This window comes from Durio zibethinus, chromosome 14 (genome assembly GCF_047325235.1).
Source record: "Durio zibethinus cultivar Kanyao isolate XHJ-2024 chromosome 14, ASM4732523v1, whole genome shotgun sequence".
NCBI lineage: Eukaryota > Viridiplantae > Streptophyta > Magnoliopsida > Malvales > Malvaceae > Durio > Durio zibethinus.
In genome coordinates this window covers 6,405,250-6,424,414 of record NC_143175.1, presented here as the reverse complement: position 1 = coordinate 6,424,414, position 19,165 = coordinate 6,405,250, and the positions used below count along the sequence as shown (strand labels likewise).

At 28.5% G+C, this 19,165-nt stretch overlaps 1 protein-coding gene and 1 pseudogene across 2 annotated transcripts; one reads left to right on the top strand and one right to left on the bottom strand.

Annotated features, from left to right (window-relative positions):
• The first annotated feature begins 5,985 nt into the window (after positions 1 to 5,985).
• LOC111294328 (U1 snRNP-associated protein usp106-like) lies at positions 5,986 to 14,984 on the top strand. 2 transcript variants are annotated; one of them, XM_089743345.1, is made up of 14 exons: positions 5,986 to 6,272; positions 7,133 to 7,185; positions 7,593 to 7,761; positions 7,856 to 7,919; positions 9,074 to 9,153; positions 9,313 to 9,466; positions 11,396 to 11,457; positions 11,663 to 11,725; positions 12,515 to 12,573; positions 12,897 to 12,978; positions 14,058 to 14,104; positions 14,231 to 14,476; positions 14,756 to 14,815; positions 14,888 to 14,984. In XM_089743345.1, the coding sequence occupies exons 1-13, from the start codon at positions 6,126 to 6,128 to the stop codon at positions 14,769 to 14,771; spliced, it is 1,242 nt and encodes a 413-aa protein (XP_089599471.1). In that variant the 5' UTR covers positions 5,986 to 6,125; the 3' UTR covers positions 14,772 to 14,815; positions 14,888 to 14,984. The 2 variants fall into 2 exon arrangements, with proteins under 2 accessions (XP_089599471.1, XP_089599470.1); XM_089743344.1 differs by having other exon boundaries at positions 14,756 to 14,984.
• Positions 14,985 to 17,074: 2,090 nt separating this feature from the next.
• On the bottom strand, positions 17,075 to 17,846 carry LOC111294327 (protein TIC 20-II, chloroplastic pseudogene; annotated as a pseudogene).
• Between the last annotated feature and the right edge of the window lie 1,319 nt (positions 17,847 to 19,165).

Here is a 19,165-nt window from a genome sequence, read left to right as displayed (position 1 = left end):
AGAAATATATATCTAATAAGTTAAATAACGTACTAAAAATCATTTATGGAAATTTTAAAACAAAGTTACATTTAAGTTTAATAAAAAAAATAATTAAAAAAATCTTATAAAAATTTTTGAACTTTGAATATACAAATATACCAAAATTTTAAAAAATTTTATATAACAAACTCTAAAAACTTTTAATAGTTTTCAAATTTACAAATTCAAAATTTTTAAAAAACTTCTGAATTTGAAAATCAATAAGTTAAAAAATGAAATGAATGTTAAAAAAAAGAAGAAAAAAAAGATAATTAAAAATTTATTTTAAAATATATTTTTTTAAATATGAAGAGTAACAAATATGTTGCGAATGGAATTGCCCTTTGACAAAATAGATTTCATTGTACAGACACGAACTCAATAAAAATTAAGAAATAAAAATAAATTAATTTTGAAAAAAAGTTTGTTTCAATTAATTAGTTTATTTAGTTTATTGAGTAATATTTTATTCTAATCTATATTTTTGTCTTAAATTATACTCCATGTATTAAAAAATATGATAAAATATATTATTAGTCATTCAATTACAATCACATTTTTTAAATAATAATCTAATTATTAAATTTTTTATTTAGTCAATAAAATTTAAGTAAATATTTTTTTTGTCACCAAATCATTAATTTTTAATAACATGTCAATATGGTAATACCACATTAATTGTCTAAGTGTCATATGATATTGCTGTGTCATTTAACATATCATATTACATTTATGATATGGTATTATAAATTTTGAAAAAAATAGTTTGCTGATATAGTAATATCACGTGACACCAGATAATCAATGCAACATTTTCATATTAACATATCATTAGAAATTAATAGTTTAGTGACAAAAAATATTTATTCAAAATTTAGTGATTAAATCTAAAATTGTAATAGTTAGGTGAACATTTTAAAAATTTGACTATTATTTTGTGACTAATGGTATATTTTGGCTTTAAAAATTATAAAAACTACCTAATAAAAACTAGAAAGGATAATGTCTTGATTCACGGATGACCTTTAAATTATAGTTAAATATATAATGTGATACTTTAATTTTAAAAATCTTTAATTTGATATTTAACTTATAAATTTGTTAATTAATATAGTATTTAGAGGGTTATTTATTTATCACATATCATCATTAGAAGTACTCACATTAAAAATGAATATCACATTAGTAAATAAATTTATAATTCAAATACTATATAATAAATTTTTAAAATTTAAATATCATATTAAATATTTTATTATAATTTACGAGAGCCATTCATGACCTAAATTAAAAATTTGTAAAGCAATGCTGCACGAGTAGATTTTTTGTTTGAATGATTTTTAATTTTTAAACATATTTATATATTTTTACATATTTTAATATATATTAATATTAACATACATAAAAATTATTCACAATATTTGTATATTAGTAATTAGCAGTAATTAAATATTTTATTTTTTATTGGTATTATACTATTAATTTAACGTCAAGTATATGTATTTTTTTATCAAATCAAATACTTTTATAACTTTGAATCCTTATACTTTAAAATAATACTTGAAAAACGAAGTTAAGGATTGTCATGTATTTTATCATTTTTTAAAAATAATTGTACCATACATAGAGATATGTGAAATCTACAAATTTGTCACTCATGCTTTCAATACTTTCAACATAGTACGTATGAAGAATGTTTGATATATGATGATTCATTTAAAAATCACAATGATCCATACTTAGTAATTATATTACTTTATTTTGTAATAATTTAAAAATTTTACGTGATAACGATCTTTAAATCATTAGGGTAATAAGATCAGGGGAGTGATATGATTCCCAACAAGGATGAGAAGTTTTACTATAATGAAAAAGTAATTTTTAATATTATTTTTTGATTAATTTATGTTAATGAAAAATATAGTTAATATTATCCTAAGAAGTTGGCTATTAAAATTGTTAAAAAATAAGTTTTTTAATCACTATTCTAAAAAAAAAGTTTAATTTCATATATTTATATTGACTAGAAAAATAATATAATTTTTTAATTTTTTTAGAAATTATTTTTATTAAAATTGATTTATACTTTATAGTTTTTTATATAATAACAACAACAAACTAAATTTTATATCCCACAACTTTAAGGTTGGTTATATAAAAGGCTAAAAAAAAGAATCATGTTAGGTTGTAATTTTGAATTTTCTTACATCACTTATTTCTTTAAAATACCGTTTAACTATTTTATAATTTGTCAATATAATAAATATTAGCTATTTTATTTTTTAAAAGATTATTTTTGTATATTTTGTATTAAATTATTTATTTTTCATATAATATCAAATACAATGATTTAAAAATATTAATTATTTATAATATTATATCAAATATAATAATTTAATATCACTAGTGATCAAATCATCTCAGTGATCTTTATCACCATGGTAATTAGGTTAGCATAATGATTTTGAAAATGATACTAAATACTACAATAGTGTAATTCATACAAATATAATTTATACTAATTTTATTTGATAATTTTAATCCCATTACACAATTGACTCATTGACATGACCGTTAACTTTTAATAATGTGATATTGTGGTTGGTTAAGATAGAGATAGTTGATGATGTGATAGAATTGGAATGCCAGGTTTTCTAATAAATTCACATGGCATTTTGAAATGTTAATAAATATTTTTTTTTCAAAAAGTATAATTAAACACAAAGAATTGTAATTGTGTAAAAAATTTGACAAAAAAAAAAAAAACATAATCCCTTAACCATAAAAACTAATATTTTGACAACCATATAAACCTAAATTCAGGCAACCGATCATTGCACCAACCATTATGGCTTGCTGTGCAAGGATGCCAAAATGTTAACGAAATCTACCATGAAGCTCATTTTAATCTCCTTAACATATCTATCACCTTAAACTCTTCATAATGCCCTTTTTTCACAAAAATCCAAAATAATCTAAAACTTAAAAACCTATATCTACCACAATCGCCACATTCGATAGCCATCAAATTTTTTATGAGCCATCCCCTCACCATTTTTTTTGGTTTTTACCATCGAGATTTGAAAATATATTCTAAAACCCCCTTTGAACCCCGCAACTCTCAAAATCTTAACTTTTTCAAACTCCTATTAAACTTTCTTCGAACCTGATAACCAATACATAATAATTGAAAATAAATCCTAGCCATAATTTTCATGCAACCATAACACATAAAGAGCTAAAAAACACACACACACACACACACAATATAACTAAAAAGCAACAACAAATTTGCAACAAATGACACAAAGAAATATGACCTTGAAATTGGTTTTTGATAAGGTTAATCACTTATAGCTACCCTTAAAACATACCTATAATTGAACCCTTAAACAAGTTCCCATAAATGTTAAAACTTATAAAACATTTAATTTAAGTAAAATCTATATCTCAATCATAAATCTCATTTTTGACAATGTATGAAGTTTTGAGCTTAGAAAATGTTACACTAAAACCATCTAGTAAAGAACCATTACGATGATTCGAGGATAGTTCTAGTGAAACTAAATACTGACAACTTAGAATTCCCTTTTGAATGCTCTATTCAAATCCATTTCCAATGATGGTTTTGTTATTGCTAAGATCCAACGCAATATTTGGATAAATATTAATAAAGGAAATGAAAAGAAAAGAAAGGGAATGAAAGGAAAATAAAGTTTTTTAAATGAAAGAAAATGATATATGTACCATCGTTTGGATAATTAAAATTAATAAAGGAAAGAAAAATAATTCTAACAACCATTATTTTGATAAAAAGAGAAAAAAAAGGAAATGTTTTATTATAATAAAAAATTTTAATTATAACATTTCATTGCTTGTGATTTTATAGTAATATTTGATCATGATATGTTTGCTATTTTGTCTGATCTCATAATTACTACATATTACTGGTTTTTAATCAAATGAAATAAAAATATATTTTACAAATATGCATTGATAGATTTTTTTGCCATTGCTAAAATTTTAGCATATTATTACTTTGGCGATGTATTCATATAAAAGCTATTAAATATAAAAAATGTAATCACATAAAAATATTACATACTAGCTAATTATATGTCATTTTTGCACAAAACAAAAAGTAATAACATATCACCATATAATTGTCCAACATAAATTTATTTTACAAAAAAAAGATGGTTTTAACAGGAAGATTGTGAAATGGTTAGTTTTTTTTTTTTTTTAACTAGGTTTTTAGTATTAATAAAAAGATAGATATAATAGTCTTTTTATAAAAATAAAATTTTAAAAAATTTTTCTTTTCTTAGCTTTTTTTCCTAATTGAGATATTAAAAAAATGAGGATTACAAGAGAAATCAAAAGTTATTGAGTTTTTACCTTTTTCCTTTCATTTAAATTAAAAGTTTATCCAAACAAAAAAATGATTTTTTTGCTTGTATTACTTTCTTTTATTTTCTTTTATTGTCATTCCCCTTCCCTGGATGCAAATATAATATAAAGTTAGCTTTGTAATGGTGGCACCGGCAATCAAATCAAAGAGGCATAAACCTGAAGCTTCTAACCTATTATCACATTTCTCATATTAAAGATTTTGTTTTCATTTTTAAGTAATTAGATTTTTTAATTATAATTTTTTTTAATATTTGTTGGAAAAAATGCCATGTGAATTTATTAGTGTGCCACATGACATTCCAATAAGTCCATACCATTAACTAATTCTTTCATAACTAATCAAAATGCCATATCATAAAGAATCAATAGTTATGTTACTATTTTTAATAAAGGAAGTTTAACATAATTAGTATTATCAAATCAAATTAGTATGAAAACTATACTTATATTTAAGTTTTAAATTTTGATAGATACAAGTAGGGTGTAATTAAGCCAGCTTGATTCATTGAAAAACTCAAGCTTTAGCTTAACTTGAAATTTGCTATTCAAAATTCAACTTGAATTCGATCAAATTTTAAATTTTAAACTTGAACTTGACTTGAAATAAAAATCAAACTATTTAAACTCACTTGATTAAACTCATTTATTGAATAAAAAACAAGTTAAAATTTTTTGCTTAATTTTAAGTTTGATTATTTGTGTTTGAATCCGAATTAGAGCTCGAATTAATATATAAGAGTAAAAAGTAATTTTTTAATTAAAATAATAAAAATATATATTAAAATAAAAATTTTTTGATTAAATTCGTAAGTTACTCGAGTTAAACATTAGAATGCTTGAACTCTGCTTGCTTGATAAGTTAAGTTGTTTGAATTTAATTCAACAATGATTGAGTTAAATTCGAGTATTATCTAAACTAAATCTAAATAGTTTATGATTATTGATGTATCGTTTATATTATTAAATTCAAAAATTGCTAGCATAATTTTACATTTGTTTTACACTTTGTTAACCTTAAAGACAAATTAAAAAGCCTAATTTTTTCCATGGGATATTTGAAAATTCATGTAATTTTCCTCTTTTAATTTTAAAGATAAACCCTTCGAAACCTTTTATCCTCCCATTAATTAATTTGATAACTTTTATTTTAGGTAAGAATCAATATACTTTAAACTACTTTTTTCTTACTAAATTTACATTATATTTTTATAGCAAGGAAGAAAAATAAAAAGAAGAGGAAAAAAAAAGAAATTATAAAGAGACGGAGGAAAATTGATTTTTAATTTTTTTTTTCTTTGTGTTTAGTTTGAACGATAAAAAATAAAGAAAAATAAAAAGGATACATTATAATAAAAAATTATAATTACACAAAGAAATGAGATTGAAAAGAAAAAATTTCATTAAGTTAATTAAGTAATAGTTGGGACTAAATTAAAGTCACGACAAATTAATAGAACAAAGTGCAATTTACTGAGAACAAAGTTCCAAAAAAAAAAAAAAAACCAGCTAGGTATCCAAAATACAAAAAGCCCCCAAAACTCGCGAACCCGAGAAAACCAAACCCTAGGAAAAGTCTACCTGACCTCTTCTGTGAGGGGAAAAAAAACGAGAGAAAAAAAAGTGTTGTGGTTCAAATATTCCCCTTTCATTTTCCAAGAGAAAGAGAGGGAGAGGGAATCGAAAAAAGAAAAATGGATGCAATGAGGAAACAGCTCGATGTTCTGATGGGAGCCAATCGAAATGGCGACGTAAGGGAAGTGAATCGCAAGTACTACGATCGCGATGTTTGCCGTCTCTTTTTGTCCGGTCTTTGCCCTCACGAGCTCTTCCAATTAACGGTACTGAGATTGTATTTACTATTCATTCATCAATTTCTATTCGCTTAGTTGCCAGTTGTCAAGATTTCTCTTTGTTTTGTCGAACTCTAATCTGTGTTTTCATTACATAATTTGTTTATTAAGTTATAGCTTTGAAAGGGGTTTGTTTGATATGTGGGGTGATAGATTAAGGGGAATGAAAAGTTTGGGAAGTCTTTTGTTTTCTATGAAAATATGTTGGAAGGAAAGTTTGCTTGAATACTGAAGCAATAATGTTTTTGAAAAATTAAATTTTAAATCTGTGCCTTTTTTAAATAGGACAAATGCGTGATTTTACTTTTACATGGAATGATTTTGTTGTGTTTTTACTTTTTTTTTTTTAATTATAAAACCATGATGATCGGTAGTATTTGTTGTTACTAGAAAGGAAAGGGAAAACTTTATTAAAATTTTCTGTTCCTAAGTTTGTTTACTTAGGAGTTCTAGGGGAAAAGAAAGGATTATGGTTTATGACTCTAAACACTTTGATTTGTCATTGTTTGGTAACACGGAGAACAAATAAATTCGAGACAAGCATTATATAGTATTTCCAATTTCTTTTTCTTTTTTAATCAATTTTTTTAGTTCATGGTATCAATTGATGGAAATTCTTTTGTTTAAGGAGAGGATTTTGGTAAAATAAGTTATTGATAAAGATGCTGTACATAATCAGTTACATGGTAGGTACATAATGAACCATCAGTATCAAGGTTTTGAGTTTGACTGTTAAATATTCAGCTTTAGTATCACGTTGGGCTGGGGTTTTTGATGCTTTGTTCCTGTCTGAAGTTATTACACTTTTTTACATTACTGATCAAATTTTGTTTCCTATCTTTATTCAGAAAATGGATATGGGACCATGCCCAAAGGTCCACTCTTTGCTGCTGAGGAAAGAGTATCCTTTTTAAATCTTATTGCTAGCAATTAGTTGTTGCATTGTGACTTAATGTTGTTAGTAACAACTGACTTGTTCTCTCTTGAGACCTGGAGTATGTCAGTAGGTACTAAGTAGTAGTAAATTTCAAAGTTGAGGTCTCTGCCAGGTTGCTCAGACTTGGGTGCGATGGTTGGATGTGGTTATGTTTTATTTTTTGCTAGATTTTCCATATGGTTACAGGAGCATATCCTTTTAGCTGTTTCTAGTTTGAACTTTGAAGTATTTTATATGTTTCCAACATGAGTATGTCAGAAGAAAAGAAGAGTCAGAGTGATAAGCTAATGGACCATTGGCACATGGCCTATCAATATGCTAGCTAGCAGTAAGGTCCATTAGTATGTATGTGATCACTTAACTCTTTCTAGATATGAAGAAGCCAAGGTAAAAGGTGTTGATAACTATGACAGAGAATTGGAAGATGCCATTGATAGACTCATTGTTGAGTGTGATAGGAAAATTACTAGAGCTCTGAAGCGTCTTGAAGATGAGGATGCAAAAGCTGCTATTGCAATATCAGTTTCTGAGGTTACACAGGTGAGGCCAAATAAGTTAATGTGCTTTCATTAGTTTTTTCTGATGTCATTCTTTTTCTTTTTAAATTGGGATTTTGAAAATTTTGACATTGCAGACACCTGAAGTACTTGAGCTGTCGAAGCAGATAAAGGAGAAACTGAAAGAAGCTGATCAACATGGTAATGTGTACCTGAGCTGGCATATGAATTATTCCGGAATTAAGACATTGTTGTTTTGAGCTCTTTAACTTTCTTTTAGATTGAAGACGACTTAGCAAGCATCAAAACTTTTCTATATTGTGATTGCGAACTTATTGTTTAACCATTCATGACCTTAATTTTCTTGAAATTGAGTAATTTCTGACACTGGGTTTAAAAATTTATTCATTTGTATTATTATGTTTTCTTTGCTTGCACATCCATATTGCATGCAATCAATAGGAGGCCAACTTAGTTTAAGAATTTATTTCTTATCCTTGCAATCAATAGGAGGCCAACTTAGTGTCTTCTATATTTTTCTTCTTCAAAAGAATTCATCTGAGTTGCCGTCCCATTGATTATTGAGGATATTTGGTTGAACGGTTTGAAACGTTTCACGTATTTATAGGTTTCCATGTAGAGAGGCTGAACTGTTTTGGTCGTTGGACTTCGTTCTTCTCCTATGCTTTAGCTGTAGGTGCTTTTAGAAACTTGTAGATGGGATGAAGTGAAAAGTCATGTTTAGGATTTGGATAGATACTTATATGGATGAGTTTGGCGAATTTCTTTATTTTTTTACTATTGAGCCTAGATATCTGGTAAATTCTGTAGATCACTACTTGTTTTAAGTGGCACATTAATAGGTTGTAATAATTATGCAAACCCTCTTTTAGCAAAGAGGATAAACACATTGAACCTTGAGCGGTTGGATAGGTTTCACATATTTATAGGTTTCCATGTAGAGAGGCTGAACTGTTTTGGTAGTTGGACTTAGTTCTTCTCCTATGCTTTAGCTGTAGGTGCTTTTAGAAACTTGCTGCTATGCTTTAGGTGTAGGTGCTTTTAGAAACTTGTAGATGGGATGAAGTGAAAAGTCATGTTTAGGATTTGGATAGATACTTGAGAATTAAATATTTATGGACAAGTTTGACGAAAGATTTAATTTTTTTTTTTTACCATTGAGCCTAGATATCTGGTAAATTCTGTAGATCACTACTTGTTTTAAGTGGCATATTTATAGGTTGTAATAATTATGCAAACCCTCTTTTAGCAAAGAGGATAAACACATTGAATCTTGAGCGATTCTGATGTGTTTGTAAAATTTCCAGTCATATATGGTTACTTTTTTTTTACAGATCTTGAAGGCAAGACTGATTTTAAGATTCGAGCTTTGGAAGAGGTAGAAGAGCTTAGAACTAAAAGAGCAGACAAGCAGGTATATCATTGTTTTTGGAGGTTTAATAATTAAACAATAAAAATATTAGTGCTATCGAATGGTATTTCTTGATTTGAGCTGCGTTGGAAATTTCATTATCTTGATTCTATGTTAACTTTTTTACCTTTGAACAAGTGACATTTCTTTTTATCATGATAGTCAATGTTGCTTTTGGATGCATTCAACAAAGATAGAGCATCGCTGCCTCAACCCCTGCCAAATCCACCCCCATTGGCACCTCTGCCTGTCCCCGCACCTGATGCTCGTACACAGGAGATGATAAACGAGAAGCTAAAGAAAGCGGAAGATCTTGGTAAAGTATTTGTTATGAAACTGCTTAATGATACCTCAACTTAAAAAAGTCATGCTTTTATGCTAGTAAATTGATTTATAAATTGATCAATGGCAATCCTCTAGTTAGTTGTTTTTGGCATTAACAATTTCACCATTTATTGCTTTTGTTTTGCGTATTTTTGCCTTTTTTGGTCATAGAAACTAATATTCATGACTATTTGGTTTACTTGAATTTGACAAAAATTGCAATATTCTAAATTTTGATAATTGTGAATAAACTATTGCTTAATAAAAAAATAGCTGTCTTATCTATTGAGTGATAAGTATAGTAAATATTTTTATAATTTTTATTAAAGTTATTAATAGCTTTTATTTAAGGAAAAAAAAGTTAAGCCATCAACCTACTTCAAAGAAAAAAAGAAGTCATGAGCCCAATAATGGTGAAAAAAATGAAATAAATAAAGTAATACTCTATTCAAATAAAATAAGGGAAGTATTATATATACCCTAGTAAACATAAAACATGCATTAAAATAAATCAAGTTATAATGCCAAATAACTTGAAATTATTCTAAAAATAAACCTGTAATTGGAGTATAATTTTTATGTTTACATAGGAAATAACCTTCATATGGATTAATAAAGAGTCAAAATTGTTTCTAAAAAAGTAGGAATTAATATGAATAAAGGGGGTAGGCAAGATCAGTGACAATGTGACAAACCAACTAAGAGCACCAATAAGCTGAAATATAGAACTGTAGAAAGAACTTACAATTTTCATGCTAAGTCACAACCATTTATTGGAGTGAGGTAGGAAGTAATTAAATGAGGTAAAATGTAAATTTTAAATATCAATGGTTGACTCAATTAATTTAGGAGTACTAGTGAAATAGTATTATGTCAATTGTCGAACATGTTTAAAATAATAAGACAATGTAATCTATAATTTAATTACAGTTCCTATGTTAGTTGTAACGTGAGAGAAACAAAAAGCTACTCTACCTTAGAAATTCTTTCTTTACATGCCAAAAAACCATTTGATTTGTGTATTATTATGATGGAAATAAGATATTTGCAATTAAATTGGTTTTTACCCAATTCAAACCTAAAATTACGGCCCAATAGTGAAACATGAGTATTTAATTTGTCTAAACAAAGGCAGAAAGAAAATAATTCAAATCAAAGTGATTAATTACACGACATGTAACAATTTTTCAATACTGTCCACATGTCAAAAGAGTTAGGTGTTCGTGCAGGACAACTGCTTTTTTTGCCAAAGCCTTTAGCCTTTATATATTTATATTAATTTTAACATGGAATTGCCATTTATATATTCATTTGGACTAATAATTAGAAATTCTTACCAAATTCAAAACCAAAATTAATGTAGTTATTGAATAGTCAAATGTAAATAGTTTAATACTTTTGGACAGAAAATAGGAAGAAGATATTCAAAATTAGTTTTCTTTCTAATTTGAAATTTGTAATTTGAATTTGAATTATTTATATAAGGTAAATTGTTTTGAATTGAAGCTTCTTTATGTAAGGTAATGACAAATGATATTTCGAATGAAAAAAATGTAATCAGCACAGTAAAAAACATTTTTTAAATTAAAGATATATTAAATAAAATAAAATGCATTACTTAATTAGAAAACATGTGACACTAAATTAGATTATCCACTTTGTTAGGAAGTTACGTCTATCCATGTAGGACAATTGCCTTTTTTGCCAAAGACTTTGGCTTTTATATATTTATATTAGATATTAGATTCCCTCGTAGATGAGTTGAATTCAGAGTATATTCCTTGAGGTCAGGATTATTTTTGTTGTTTTCCGTTTTAGTAATCTGTAAATATAGTAAGCAGTGTTGTTTTGCTTTATTTTATTTGTTGGTTTCCTAGTTTTGCTTAATTGTAGGTCTCTGATCTTTTTCTTTATTGTTTAGGTGAGAAGGGAATGGTGGATGAAGCACAGAAAGCATTGGAAGAAGCTGAAGCACTTAAGAAGGTTTTCAATTTCCAAGTTTTGGCCGATTCTTTTTTTACTCGGATTTTTTTCATATATGTTAACACCAATTTATGTCTTCATCCTTAAGTATTCTAGGCAAAATTTTTTTTTAAAAAAAAACCCTTTGCTGTTTTTTTTTCTTTTTTGCCATTTTATGGGATAAACATCATTTTTGTGTATGATGGTTTTTTCCATTTCTGTTCAGCTGCCTGCTAGACAGGAGCCTGTTCTGGATTCCTCAAAGTACACAGCCGCTGATGTTCGCATTGTGAGTCCTTTTTCTTTTTTGAATTTAACACTTAACGGCAGTGTAGTAAACCAAGGCTCACGACTTTGACATGGAAATGAAAAAAGTAAAGCACGCAATTTAAGATGAAAATAGGAAAGTGGGTGCTGTTCAAAACCACAGCAGACAACTTGAGATGAAGTTGGGCACGAAAAACTAGGTCTTGTGCATCCTGCCTAGAATAATTCGCATGCTCATAAATGTAAAGATGCACGTGCAAGTTCAGACTTCTGTAATCACTTTAATGCGTTGCTATAAGCAGCTTAGAATCAGAACCTTACAGATCAAAATATTTAAGTAATAATGTTAATAGTTTGACACTAGTTGTGGAAGCTTTCTGCTTCCTCTTGTTTCAGGAACTTAAACATTTATAAGGTAAATTTATTTTTTAATTCACTTTTGGATACAAAGAAGTCTATATTCGGAGAAGGATATGATATGTATATCGTCATGATTTGTTGAGCTTGGTGCTGTGTGCATGTGCGGAGAAAAATACTGGATATTATCATTCAAGAATCAGCACTACTGTTTCTTTCATTGGCTAGTTCTTCCTAATTTTTTTGTGAGGTTCTTGGATAAATTATATGAAAAAGAAATCGCAATAGTATCCTAATACTTTTATGATAAGACACATGATAGGTTCATGGACAGTTGCCCTATATGATTCAGTTCAGTTCAATGATTCAAATTTCAAAGTGCATTGGTTGTTTTCATCGGCTGATCTGATCTAACCTTCTCTAATTAATTCTTTGAATTGCAATGTTCTTACAGACTGATCAAAAGCTTCGTGTTTGTGACATTTGTGGAGCATTTTTAAGTGTTTATGATAGGTAAACCTTGATTCTGTCTCTTCTAGCTATTGTCATGTTATTTTGGCTTGTTTTGAGGGCTTAAAAAAAAAATCAGCATTTGGGGTTTCAAGTGCTTCAGCTTTTGACCTGAGCATCATACCTCCTTGTTACCAGCAGGCTTTTGGGCCCAGTTTTACGAGGATAACTTTTGCAGCTACATAATGTGCGTCTTTTTCTGTTTTACATGCTTGTAGATCATGCTATTGCTAGATAAAAAATTACTAGGAAGCTATTAAATGCTTGCCTCTTGTATAGTTCGATCTTCTTGTTGAAGTATTTTGATTTTTCCTTTTTCCTTTCAGTGACCGACGTTTGGCAGATCATTTTGGAGGCAAGCTTCATTTAGGTTATATGCAAATCCGTGATAAACTAGTGGAGCTTCAGGTAAGATGATTTATTTACTCACTAGTGTTTTAGCTTTGAGTTTTTTTTTTAAATACTTTTTATCTGAATCAATATGAAGAGTGACTGTCAAGATGTATTAATTCACAAGTTCACTTGCAATTTCTTCTGCTCTAAGTGTTAACTGTTGTGTTTTAATTACTCAGATATGATTTGAATGCTTTTGCCTAGTGAATTAAATGAATAAATCAAATGGATGCAGTTGTGCATGGTAGGATAGATCTATTCTTTTATGCATGTTGTGTTGAGACATCCTTAAGTTGGTATTGTGAATATGTTGGTTCAGGTGCTGGTATAATGTCTCACATTCTTCTATACCGATTCTCAGTTAGTGAGCCCTCTGTGAGTTTTTCTAACCTCGGAGATGAATAATACCCTCCCGTTTTCTAATCTTTCTGGTTATAATCTAGATACTGAACTCTGAAAAACAGAGTATTTTTCCATAGATGGACCTTTGCATATTGGACTCGGGATGCATTGGATATGACATTTGGTTAGATCTGACATATTTCGGCACTCATGAATAAAACACAAAATGCACCTGCTGTAAGGAAACAATTAAAATACAAAAGAAAAAGAGTGGAGGAGGAAGTAGGAGAAGAAATTTGTATTCTACAACCCTAAAGTCCAACTCTTTCCTTGTCACTGACTTGGACTACCTAAAATGAAACATGAGTTGCAAAGTAATATAGGATCCCTGCACTACGCATTTTGCACTTTGGTGACATATGACCAATTTAGCGCTGGTTTCCAAACTACTTTTGTTGTTCTGTTCCATTTCACTACTAAGAAGATGCAGATGTTGGTGAGAGGGTGCATGGTGCTCTCATTTTTGTAGCATAACTGAGTATGAGATATTTGGAGCAGGTTGGTATTAGAGCAGCCATATCTGCTTTATTTTTCTATTTTTGGTTTAATTGGTTAAGGCTTACTATTTTATGCCTAGCATTAGAAGTTTTTCCGAATAGTCCTTGTGGCAAGTACATAAAAAATTGGAGTGGTATTTCATGTTATTCAAAAAGTGGTTCAAGTAGCCATTTCCTGGTAATTATTTTTGTCAGGAAGAGAGAAACAAGAGCCGCAAACTTGATCGATATGATGACAGAAGGTAAACTATACTGTTTTTTCTTTTCTTTTTTTTTTTTTCCCCTCTTGTTTGGAATAGGGGCCTGGCAAGATGGTTGAGTTTCTTTCATAATGATCCTCTAATATTTCTATATTGCTGATGAGATAGATCAAAGGAACGAAGTAGGGATCGTGACACAGAATCTAGTCGGGATCGTGACCTAGGAGATAGCCGTGACCGAGGGAGGGATTATGATCGTAAGAGCAGGGACCGGGACAGGTATTATGAACGAGATCGTAGATATAACCGGGACCGTGAGAGAGATCATGAGCACTCACGCAGTTATGATTCAAGAAGTCGTCGCAGGTCACGTTCTCGGTCTGGGGAACGTTCCAGGGATTATGATCGGCACAGGTACTTGCTTTTGTATAGGTCTTATAGAGCTTATTTTTCTCTCAACTTAGACATGAAGTCACTTGAAAGATTTTAAAACAATGATTTGGTATTCTTAAGTTAATTTACAATGAATAGTCACAAGGGGCTTGGCTTTGTTATTGCTGTAGATTATATGATATATAAATGTTTCGATAATTATTTTGATTATCTATAATCTTTCCTTTTTTGGTGTTCATTGTTGGAATTTTTGATATCCCAATAACATTTATTACTCTTTAAAACTTCCATCTCTTTCAGGCGTGATCGACACTAGATGATTGCTATCAGGTGGATGGATATGGAACTGATGTTCGTTAGGTCAGTGGTGAAATCATGTAGGATTGATATTAATTTTGTGCTTGTTCTGATACTTTTGACGGAGTTTGGCAGTTTCTACTTTTTTGCTGGATGTATCAACTGCTTCGAAGATTTTCTCGACTAATACTTGTAAGAGGTATGTGTTTGTGTTAAAATTATCTTTTACCTATTCGTGCTGTGAATTTTTAGAGCGTTTGGCTCAATATTTTCTGACTGCTCTTTGTGCGCCTTAATTCTTTTGTCGAAAAAAACCCAATGTGGAAAATTAAGTGCACAGGTGCTTTGATGATAGATTTTTGAAGTTGAACTAGTTGATTTCTCAGAATGCTTTAACAACCAAATTACATTTGGTTGTTGCATGATCTATCTTGTTTCTAATCAATCTGCAATACGATGATCAAAATTTTGTCAACTCAGCATGTGTCTATGATTTTAATCGATGGCCTTTATGAAAGGTTAGTGGGGCAAGTTGTTCACTTGCATAGCAGATATTTGAGTAGTGGTCTCTAGCTGAAGAGTCCTTGTGATCTATGCACCAAGGAAAGCACTGATTATTCAGTTAACCTCCGTTGGAAGAAACTTCAATAGACATTCAAAGTTTGACTTTGGGTGTGTGAAAATAGGTCAGATGGCTCTTGAGTTTCTAAACGACACAAAGAAGCCTTTTTGTCAACGGCTAGAAACTACAAAGCTGACCTGCGTTGCTTCAATGGGTTTCTTACCAGGGTAGCGTTAACTCACTTATTGGTATTGATTTTGATCCAAACATACTGGGCCTGAGTCCAGCCCAGATTGGGCTTGGAGTAGATCCGGCCCTACTCTACTCATCCGCTTCTTATTCATTAGAACAACATGGTTACAATCTTCTACTAAAATCCCATCCCTAAGGCCTAATCATAAAAATCTCTCTCTTTATTTTATTTATGAGTTTTTGGAGAAATATACAGTAATAATTGGTTCAGATTAGTACATTAAATAATTAGTTTACATTGTATAATTGTTATAAATATTATTTTTAAAATATTAAATGTTTTAAAACTTTTATCATTTTTAATACTTAAAATTTTAACTATTATTTTAATATAATTTAATGTGTCAATATTTTAATTTAATTTTTATTTGAAGTCTTAAATAATTTTAAAATATATAATTTGTTATTACACTTCTAGATTGATACAGTTAATGTTCATTTTCATTTTTCCTTACATTTTACCATATCACATTGTTGTTTTTACATTTAAATATATATTTTAATATTGATTTTAATTTTATTATTACAGTAATTAATTTTATCAGAATTATTATTTTCAATATTTTCAATCTCACGAAGCAATCTTAACGTTATATCTAAATGCACTGTTAGTTTCAAATGTGCTATGGAATCCAAATGTGCTCTTAATCGGTTTGCTAAACTTAAATGGAATGTTAATATTGAGCTATTCTTTTTAAGACCAAAAAAAAGTTTCTTAACTATTTGAGGAAAAAGAAAAATGTTGCACAAATTAAAATTATTTCGTATTACATTAAATCAAATACGATATACATATTAAAATAAATTAAAATAAGTAAAAACCTACAGATTGAAAAATACACAATTTTTAAACCCTAAAACTCTAAATTTTGAAAGTTAAAATTTTAATAAATTTTTAAATATATATGAATATATAGTAGATACAGATAAAACGTGGGCATTATCCATTCTCGTACCCATCGAATATTTTAAAATTATATTTATTTTAATCTTTTATTTTTATAATTTAATACCTATGTTTATCTCCATTAAATTAAAAAAAAAAAAAAAACGAATTTTCCAACGGAGCTGGAGTAAAATTAACATTCTTTAATTCAAGGGACATGACAGCCTATAGCCCGAGTTCAACGTCCAATTGCTTCAATTTAACTAAATTCAGAGGTTTGTCATGCGCCATTTTTAAAAAAATCAGAAATGGAAAAGAATGCACACAATGTGCAGGACATGTTTTAAACTTGCATATATCATTTTAGTATATGCATCTCAGGAAGCATGTGCTACTGCAAACTGAGTCAGAAGCTTGGTTTTTTTACCTTTCACGTGCAAATCTACAATCTTGTTTTGTGACATTGAAATTACAAGGATAACCAGCAAAGCAAATTAAATAGGAGAAGATAGCAATGGATTAAAGAAAATTCACTAAACTACATACTCTTCTATAAACCTATAATATAATTTCAGCCGTAGCATTTCAACTAAAATGCATTACAAAAAATTAAAATTAAAAATTAAAAAAACAAAAACAAAATTCTCGGAAAATAGAATGATTGTACCGTACAAGCCTGCCTAAAGTTGCATACCGGCAGCATCGGCGACGAAAGGAAATAAGGAGTCCGACCCAAAATACTCCAAACCACTCCGTAAACAAAACACAAACAACTGAACACGAAAACCCCAGTATGTCCCCACACCATCACCCGGTAGCCCAACCCTCCCGACCCGGATTCAGTATCCTTGACAGCAACAACGGCACCACCAGCAGCACATCCAATGTCACCGCCTGCATCGAATTGAACCTTACGTAGTGGCTGAAACTCGGGTTCCGAACGACCCCCAGGTATAAAGCAAAGAAGGCCACGAAGCTGGCGTAAGGGGCGGATTTATAGAGGCTTAGGAAGGGTAAAAGGGGGTCGAAAAGGGTACCTAATTGAGGGTATTGGATGAAGTGATAGCGACCGTATTGGATGGAGTTGAAGAACGGGAGAGTGTAGGCCGCAGCGGAGATTAGGCGATCTGTGGCCGGGGTTGGGTTCAGTGACATGCGGTGATGGTGGATCTTCGTGAATGGCGGACCTTGGATTTTTGTTGGTTGAGGAAGGTGAGATTGGAGAAGGGTTTTGGGCTTAAGGGGGAAAGTTTTTGGGTTGAGTGGAGGGAGTAACAGAGAGACGCCATTTTTCTTTTTCGTGTGAGGTGAAGGGATGATGATGGCTTTTGGCCTCTGGGATTACAGCTTTCTCAGTTCAGTGTGGGAACTGCAAAACTAAGGGCTCGTGACAAAAAAACTTTTGGCTCCTTTGAGAAAATATTTTTTGTTTTTATATTTGATAAGTGAAAATAAAAATTATTTTTAAAAATATAAAAATAAATAAAATATTTAATGATATTATTATTAATATAATCTAATTATAAATATAATATATATTTATTAATTAATAACATTAAAAAATTCAAATATAATAACTTACAAAATATAAAAAAATATTTTTATTTTCAGAAAACATCTTATTTTTGTTTTTATATTTCAAATTATTTTTATTCTTTTTTAAATTTAAATTTATTTTTAATTTTTAAAAAAGTTTTTACTCATATTTTTTATTTTTTAAAAAATAAAAATAAAAAATAACTGAAATCAAACACTACCTTATCGTTTACATTTGCTTTTGTGGTTTTTCTTTTTAAAATAAAAAAAATGTAAGTAGTATTTATGGTCTTTGAATTTTGCGTTAGATTTTATTTTGATTTTTAATTTTTAAAAAATTCGATTTTGGTTAGTAATCGTCAAATTTTAATTTTTTCTTATTTTCTTATTTATAGGATATGGATAGGGGATGAGTTACTTTTTCAATCTTTAATCAGTTGTGAGGTTAAATAGTGAGGGGGCATATTTAATTACAATAATTATATATAATTAATTAATTAAATTTTAGGATTATATAAAATTTATTAAAATATTATGTGAAATTTATTCTCATAAGTAATTATTTTTTAAATTATTTTTGATTGTGATGAAATAATTATATCATTATAATAAAAAAATTGTAATTGAAATATTTCTTAAATAGCAGCCAATATCGTGTGATGTAGACCACACATGGCATCCATTGGTTGTTGACATATTCAAAAAATATATTTTTTATTGAAAAAAATTTTATTTTTGTTAAAATATGAAAAATGCCCTAAATTTTTTTAAAATTTTAATCAAGTATTTCTACTATTATTGCTTATAAATCAGTCTTCCAATTTTTATTTTTATTATCTAAATTTTCTAAGTATTGTGTAAATAATTATATGGAAAAAAATGTGAACATGACATATACATGACAAAAAATGTGTAAGGAAAGGAAATTAAAAAAAAAATTGTAGTCTAATACAATTTTTTTTAATTAGTATCATAATAAAAAATAATTATTAAAAATTTAATAATATAAAAAATTAATAAAAAAATTAAAATTATTTTTATGATCTTAATATTTAATAAATGTTATTTCAAAATTACAAATGATTCTTATATATACATATAACCAAAATAAGTGTCCATTTAATCAAACAATATGTATAATTATTTTACAACAAATGTACATTCGAAGTCGTAGAAG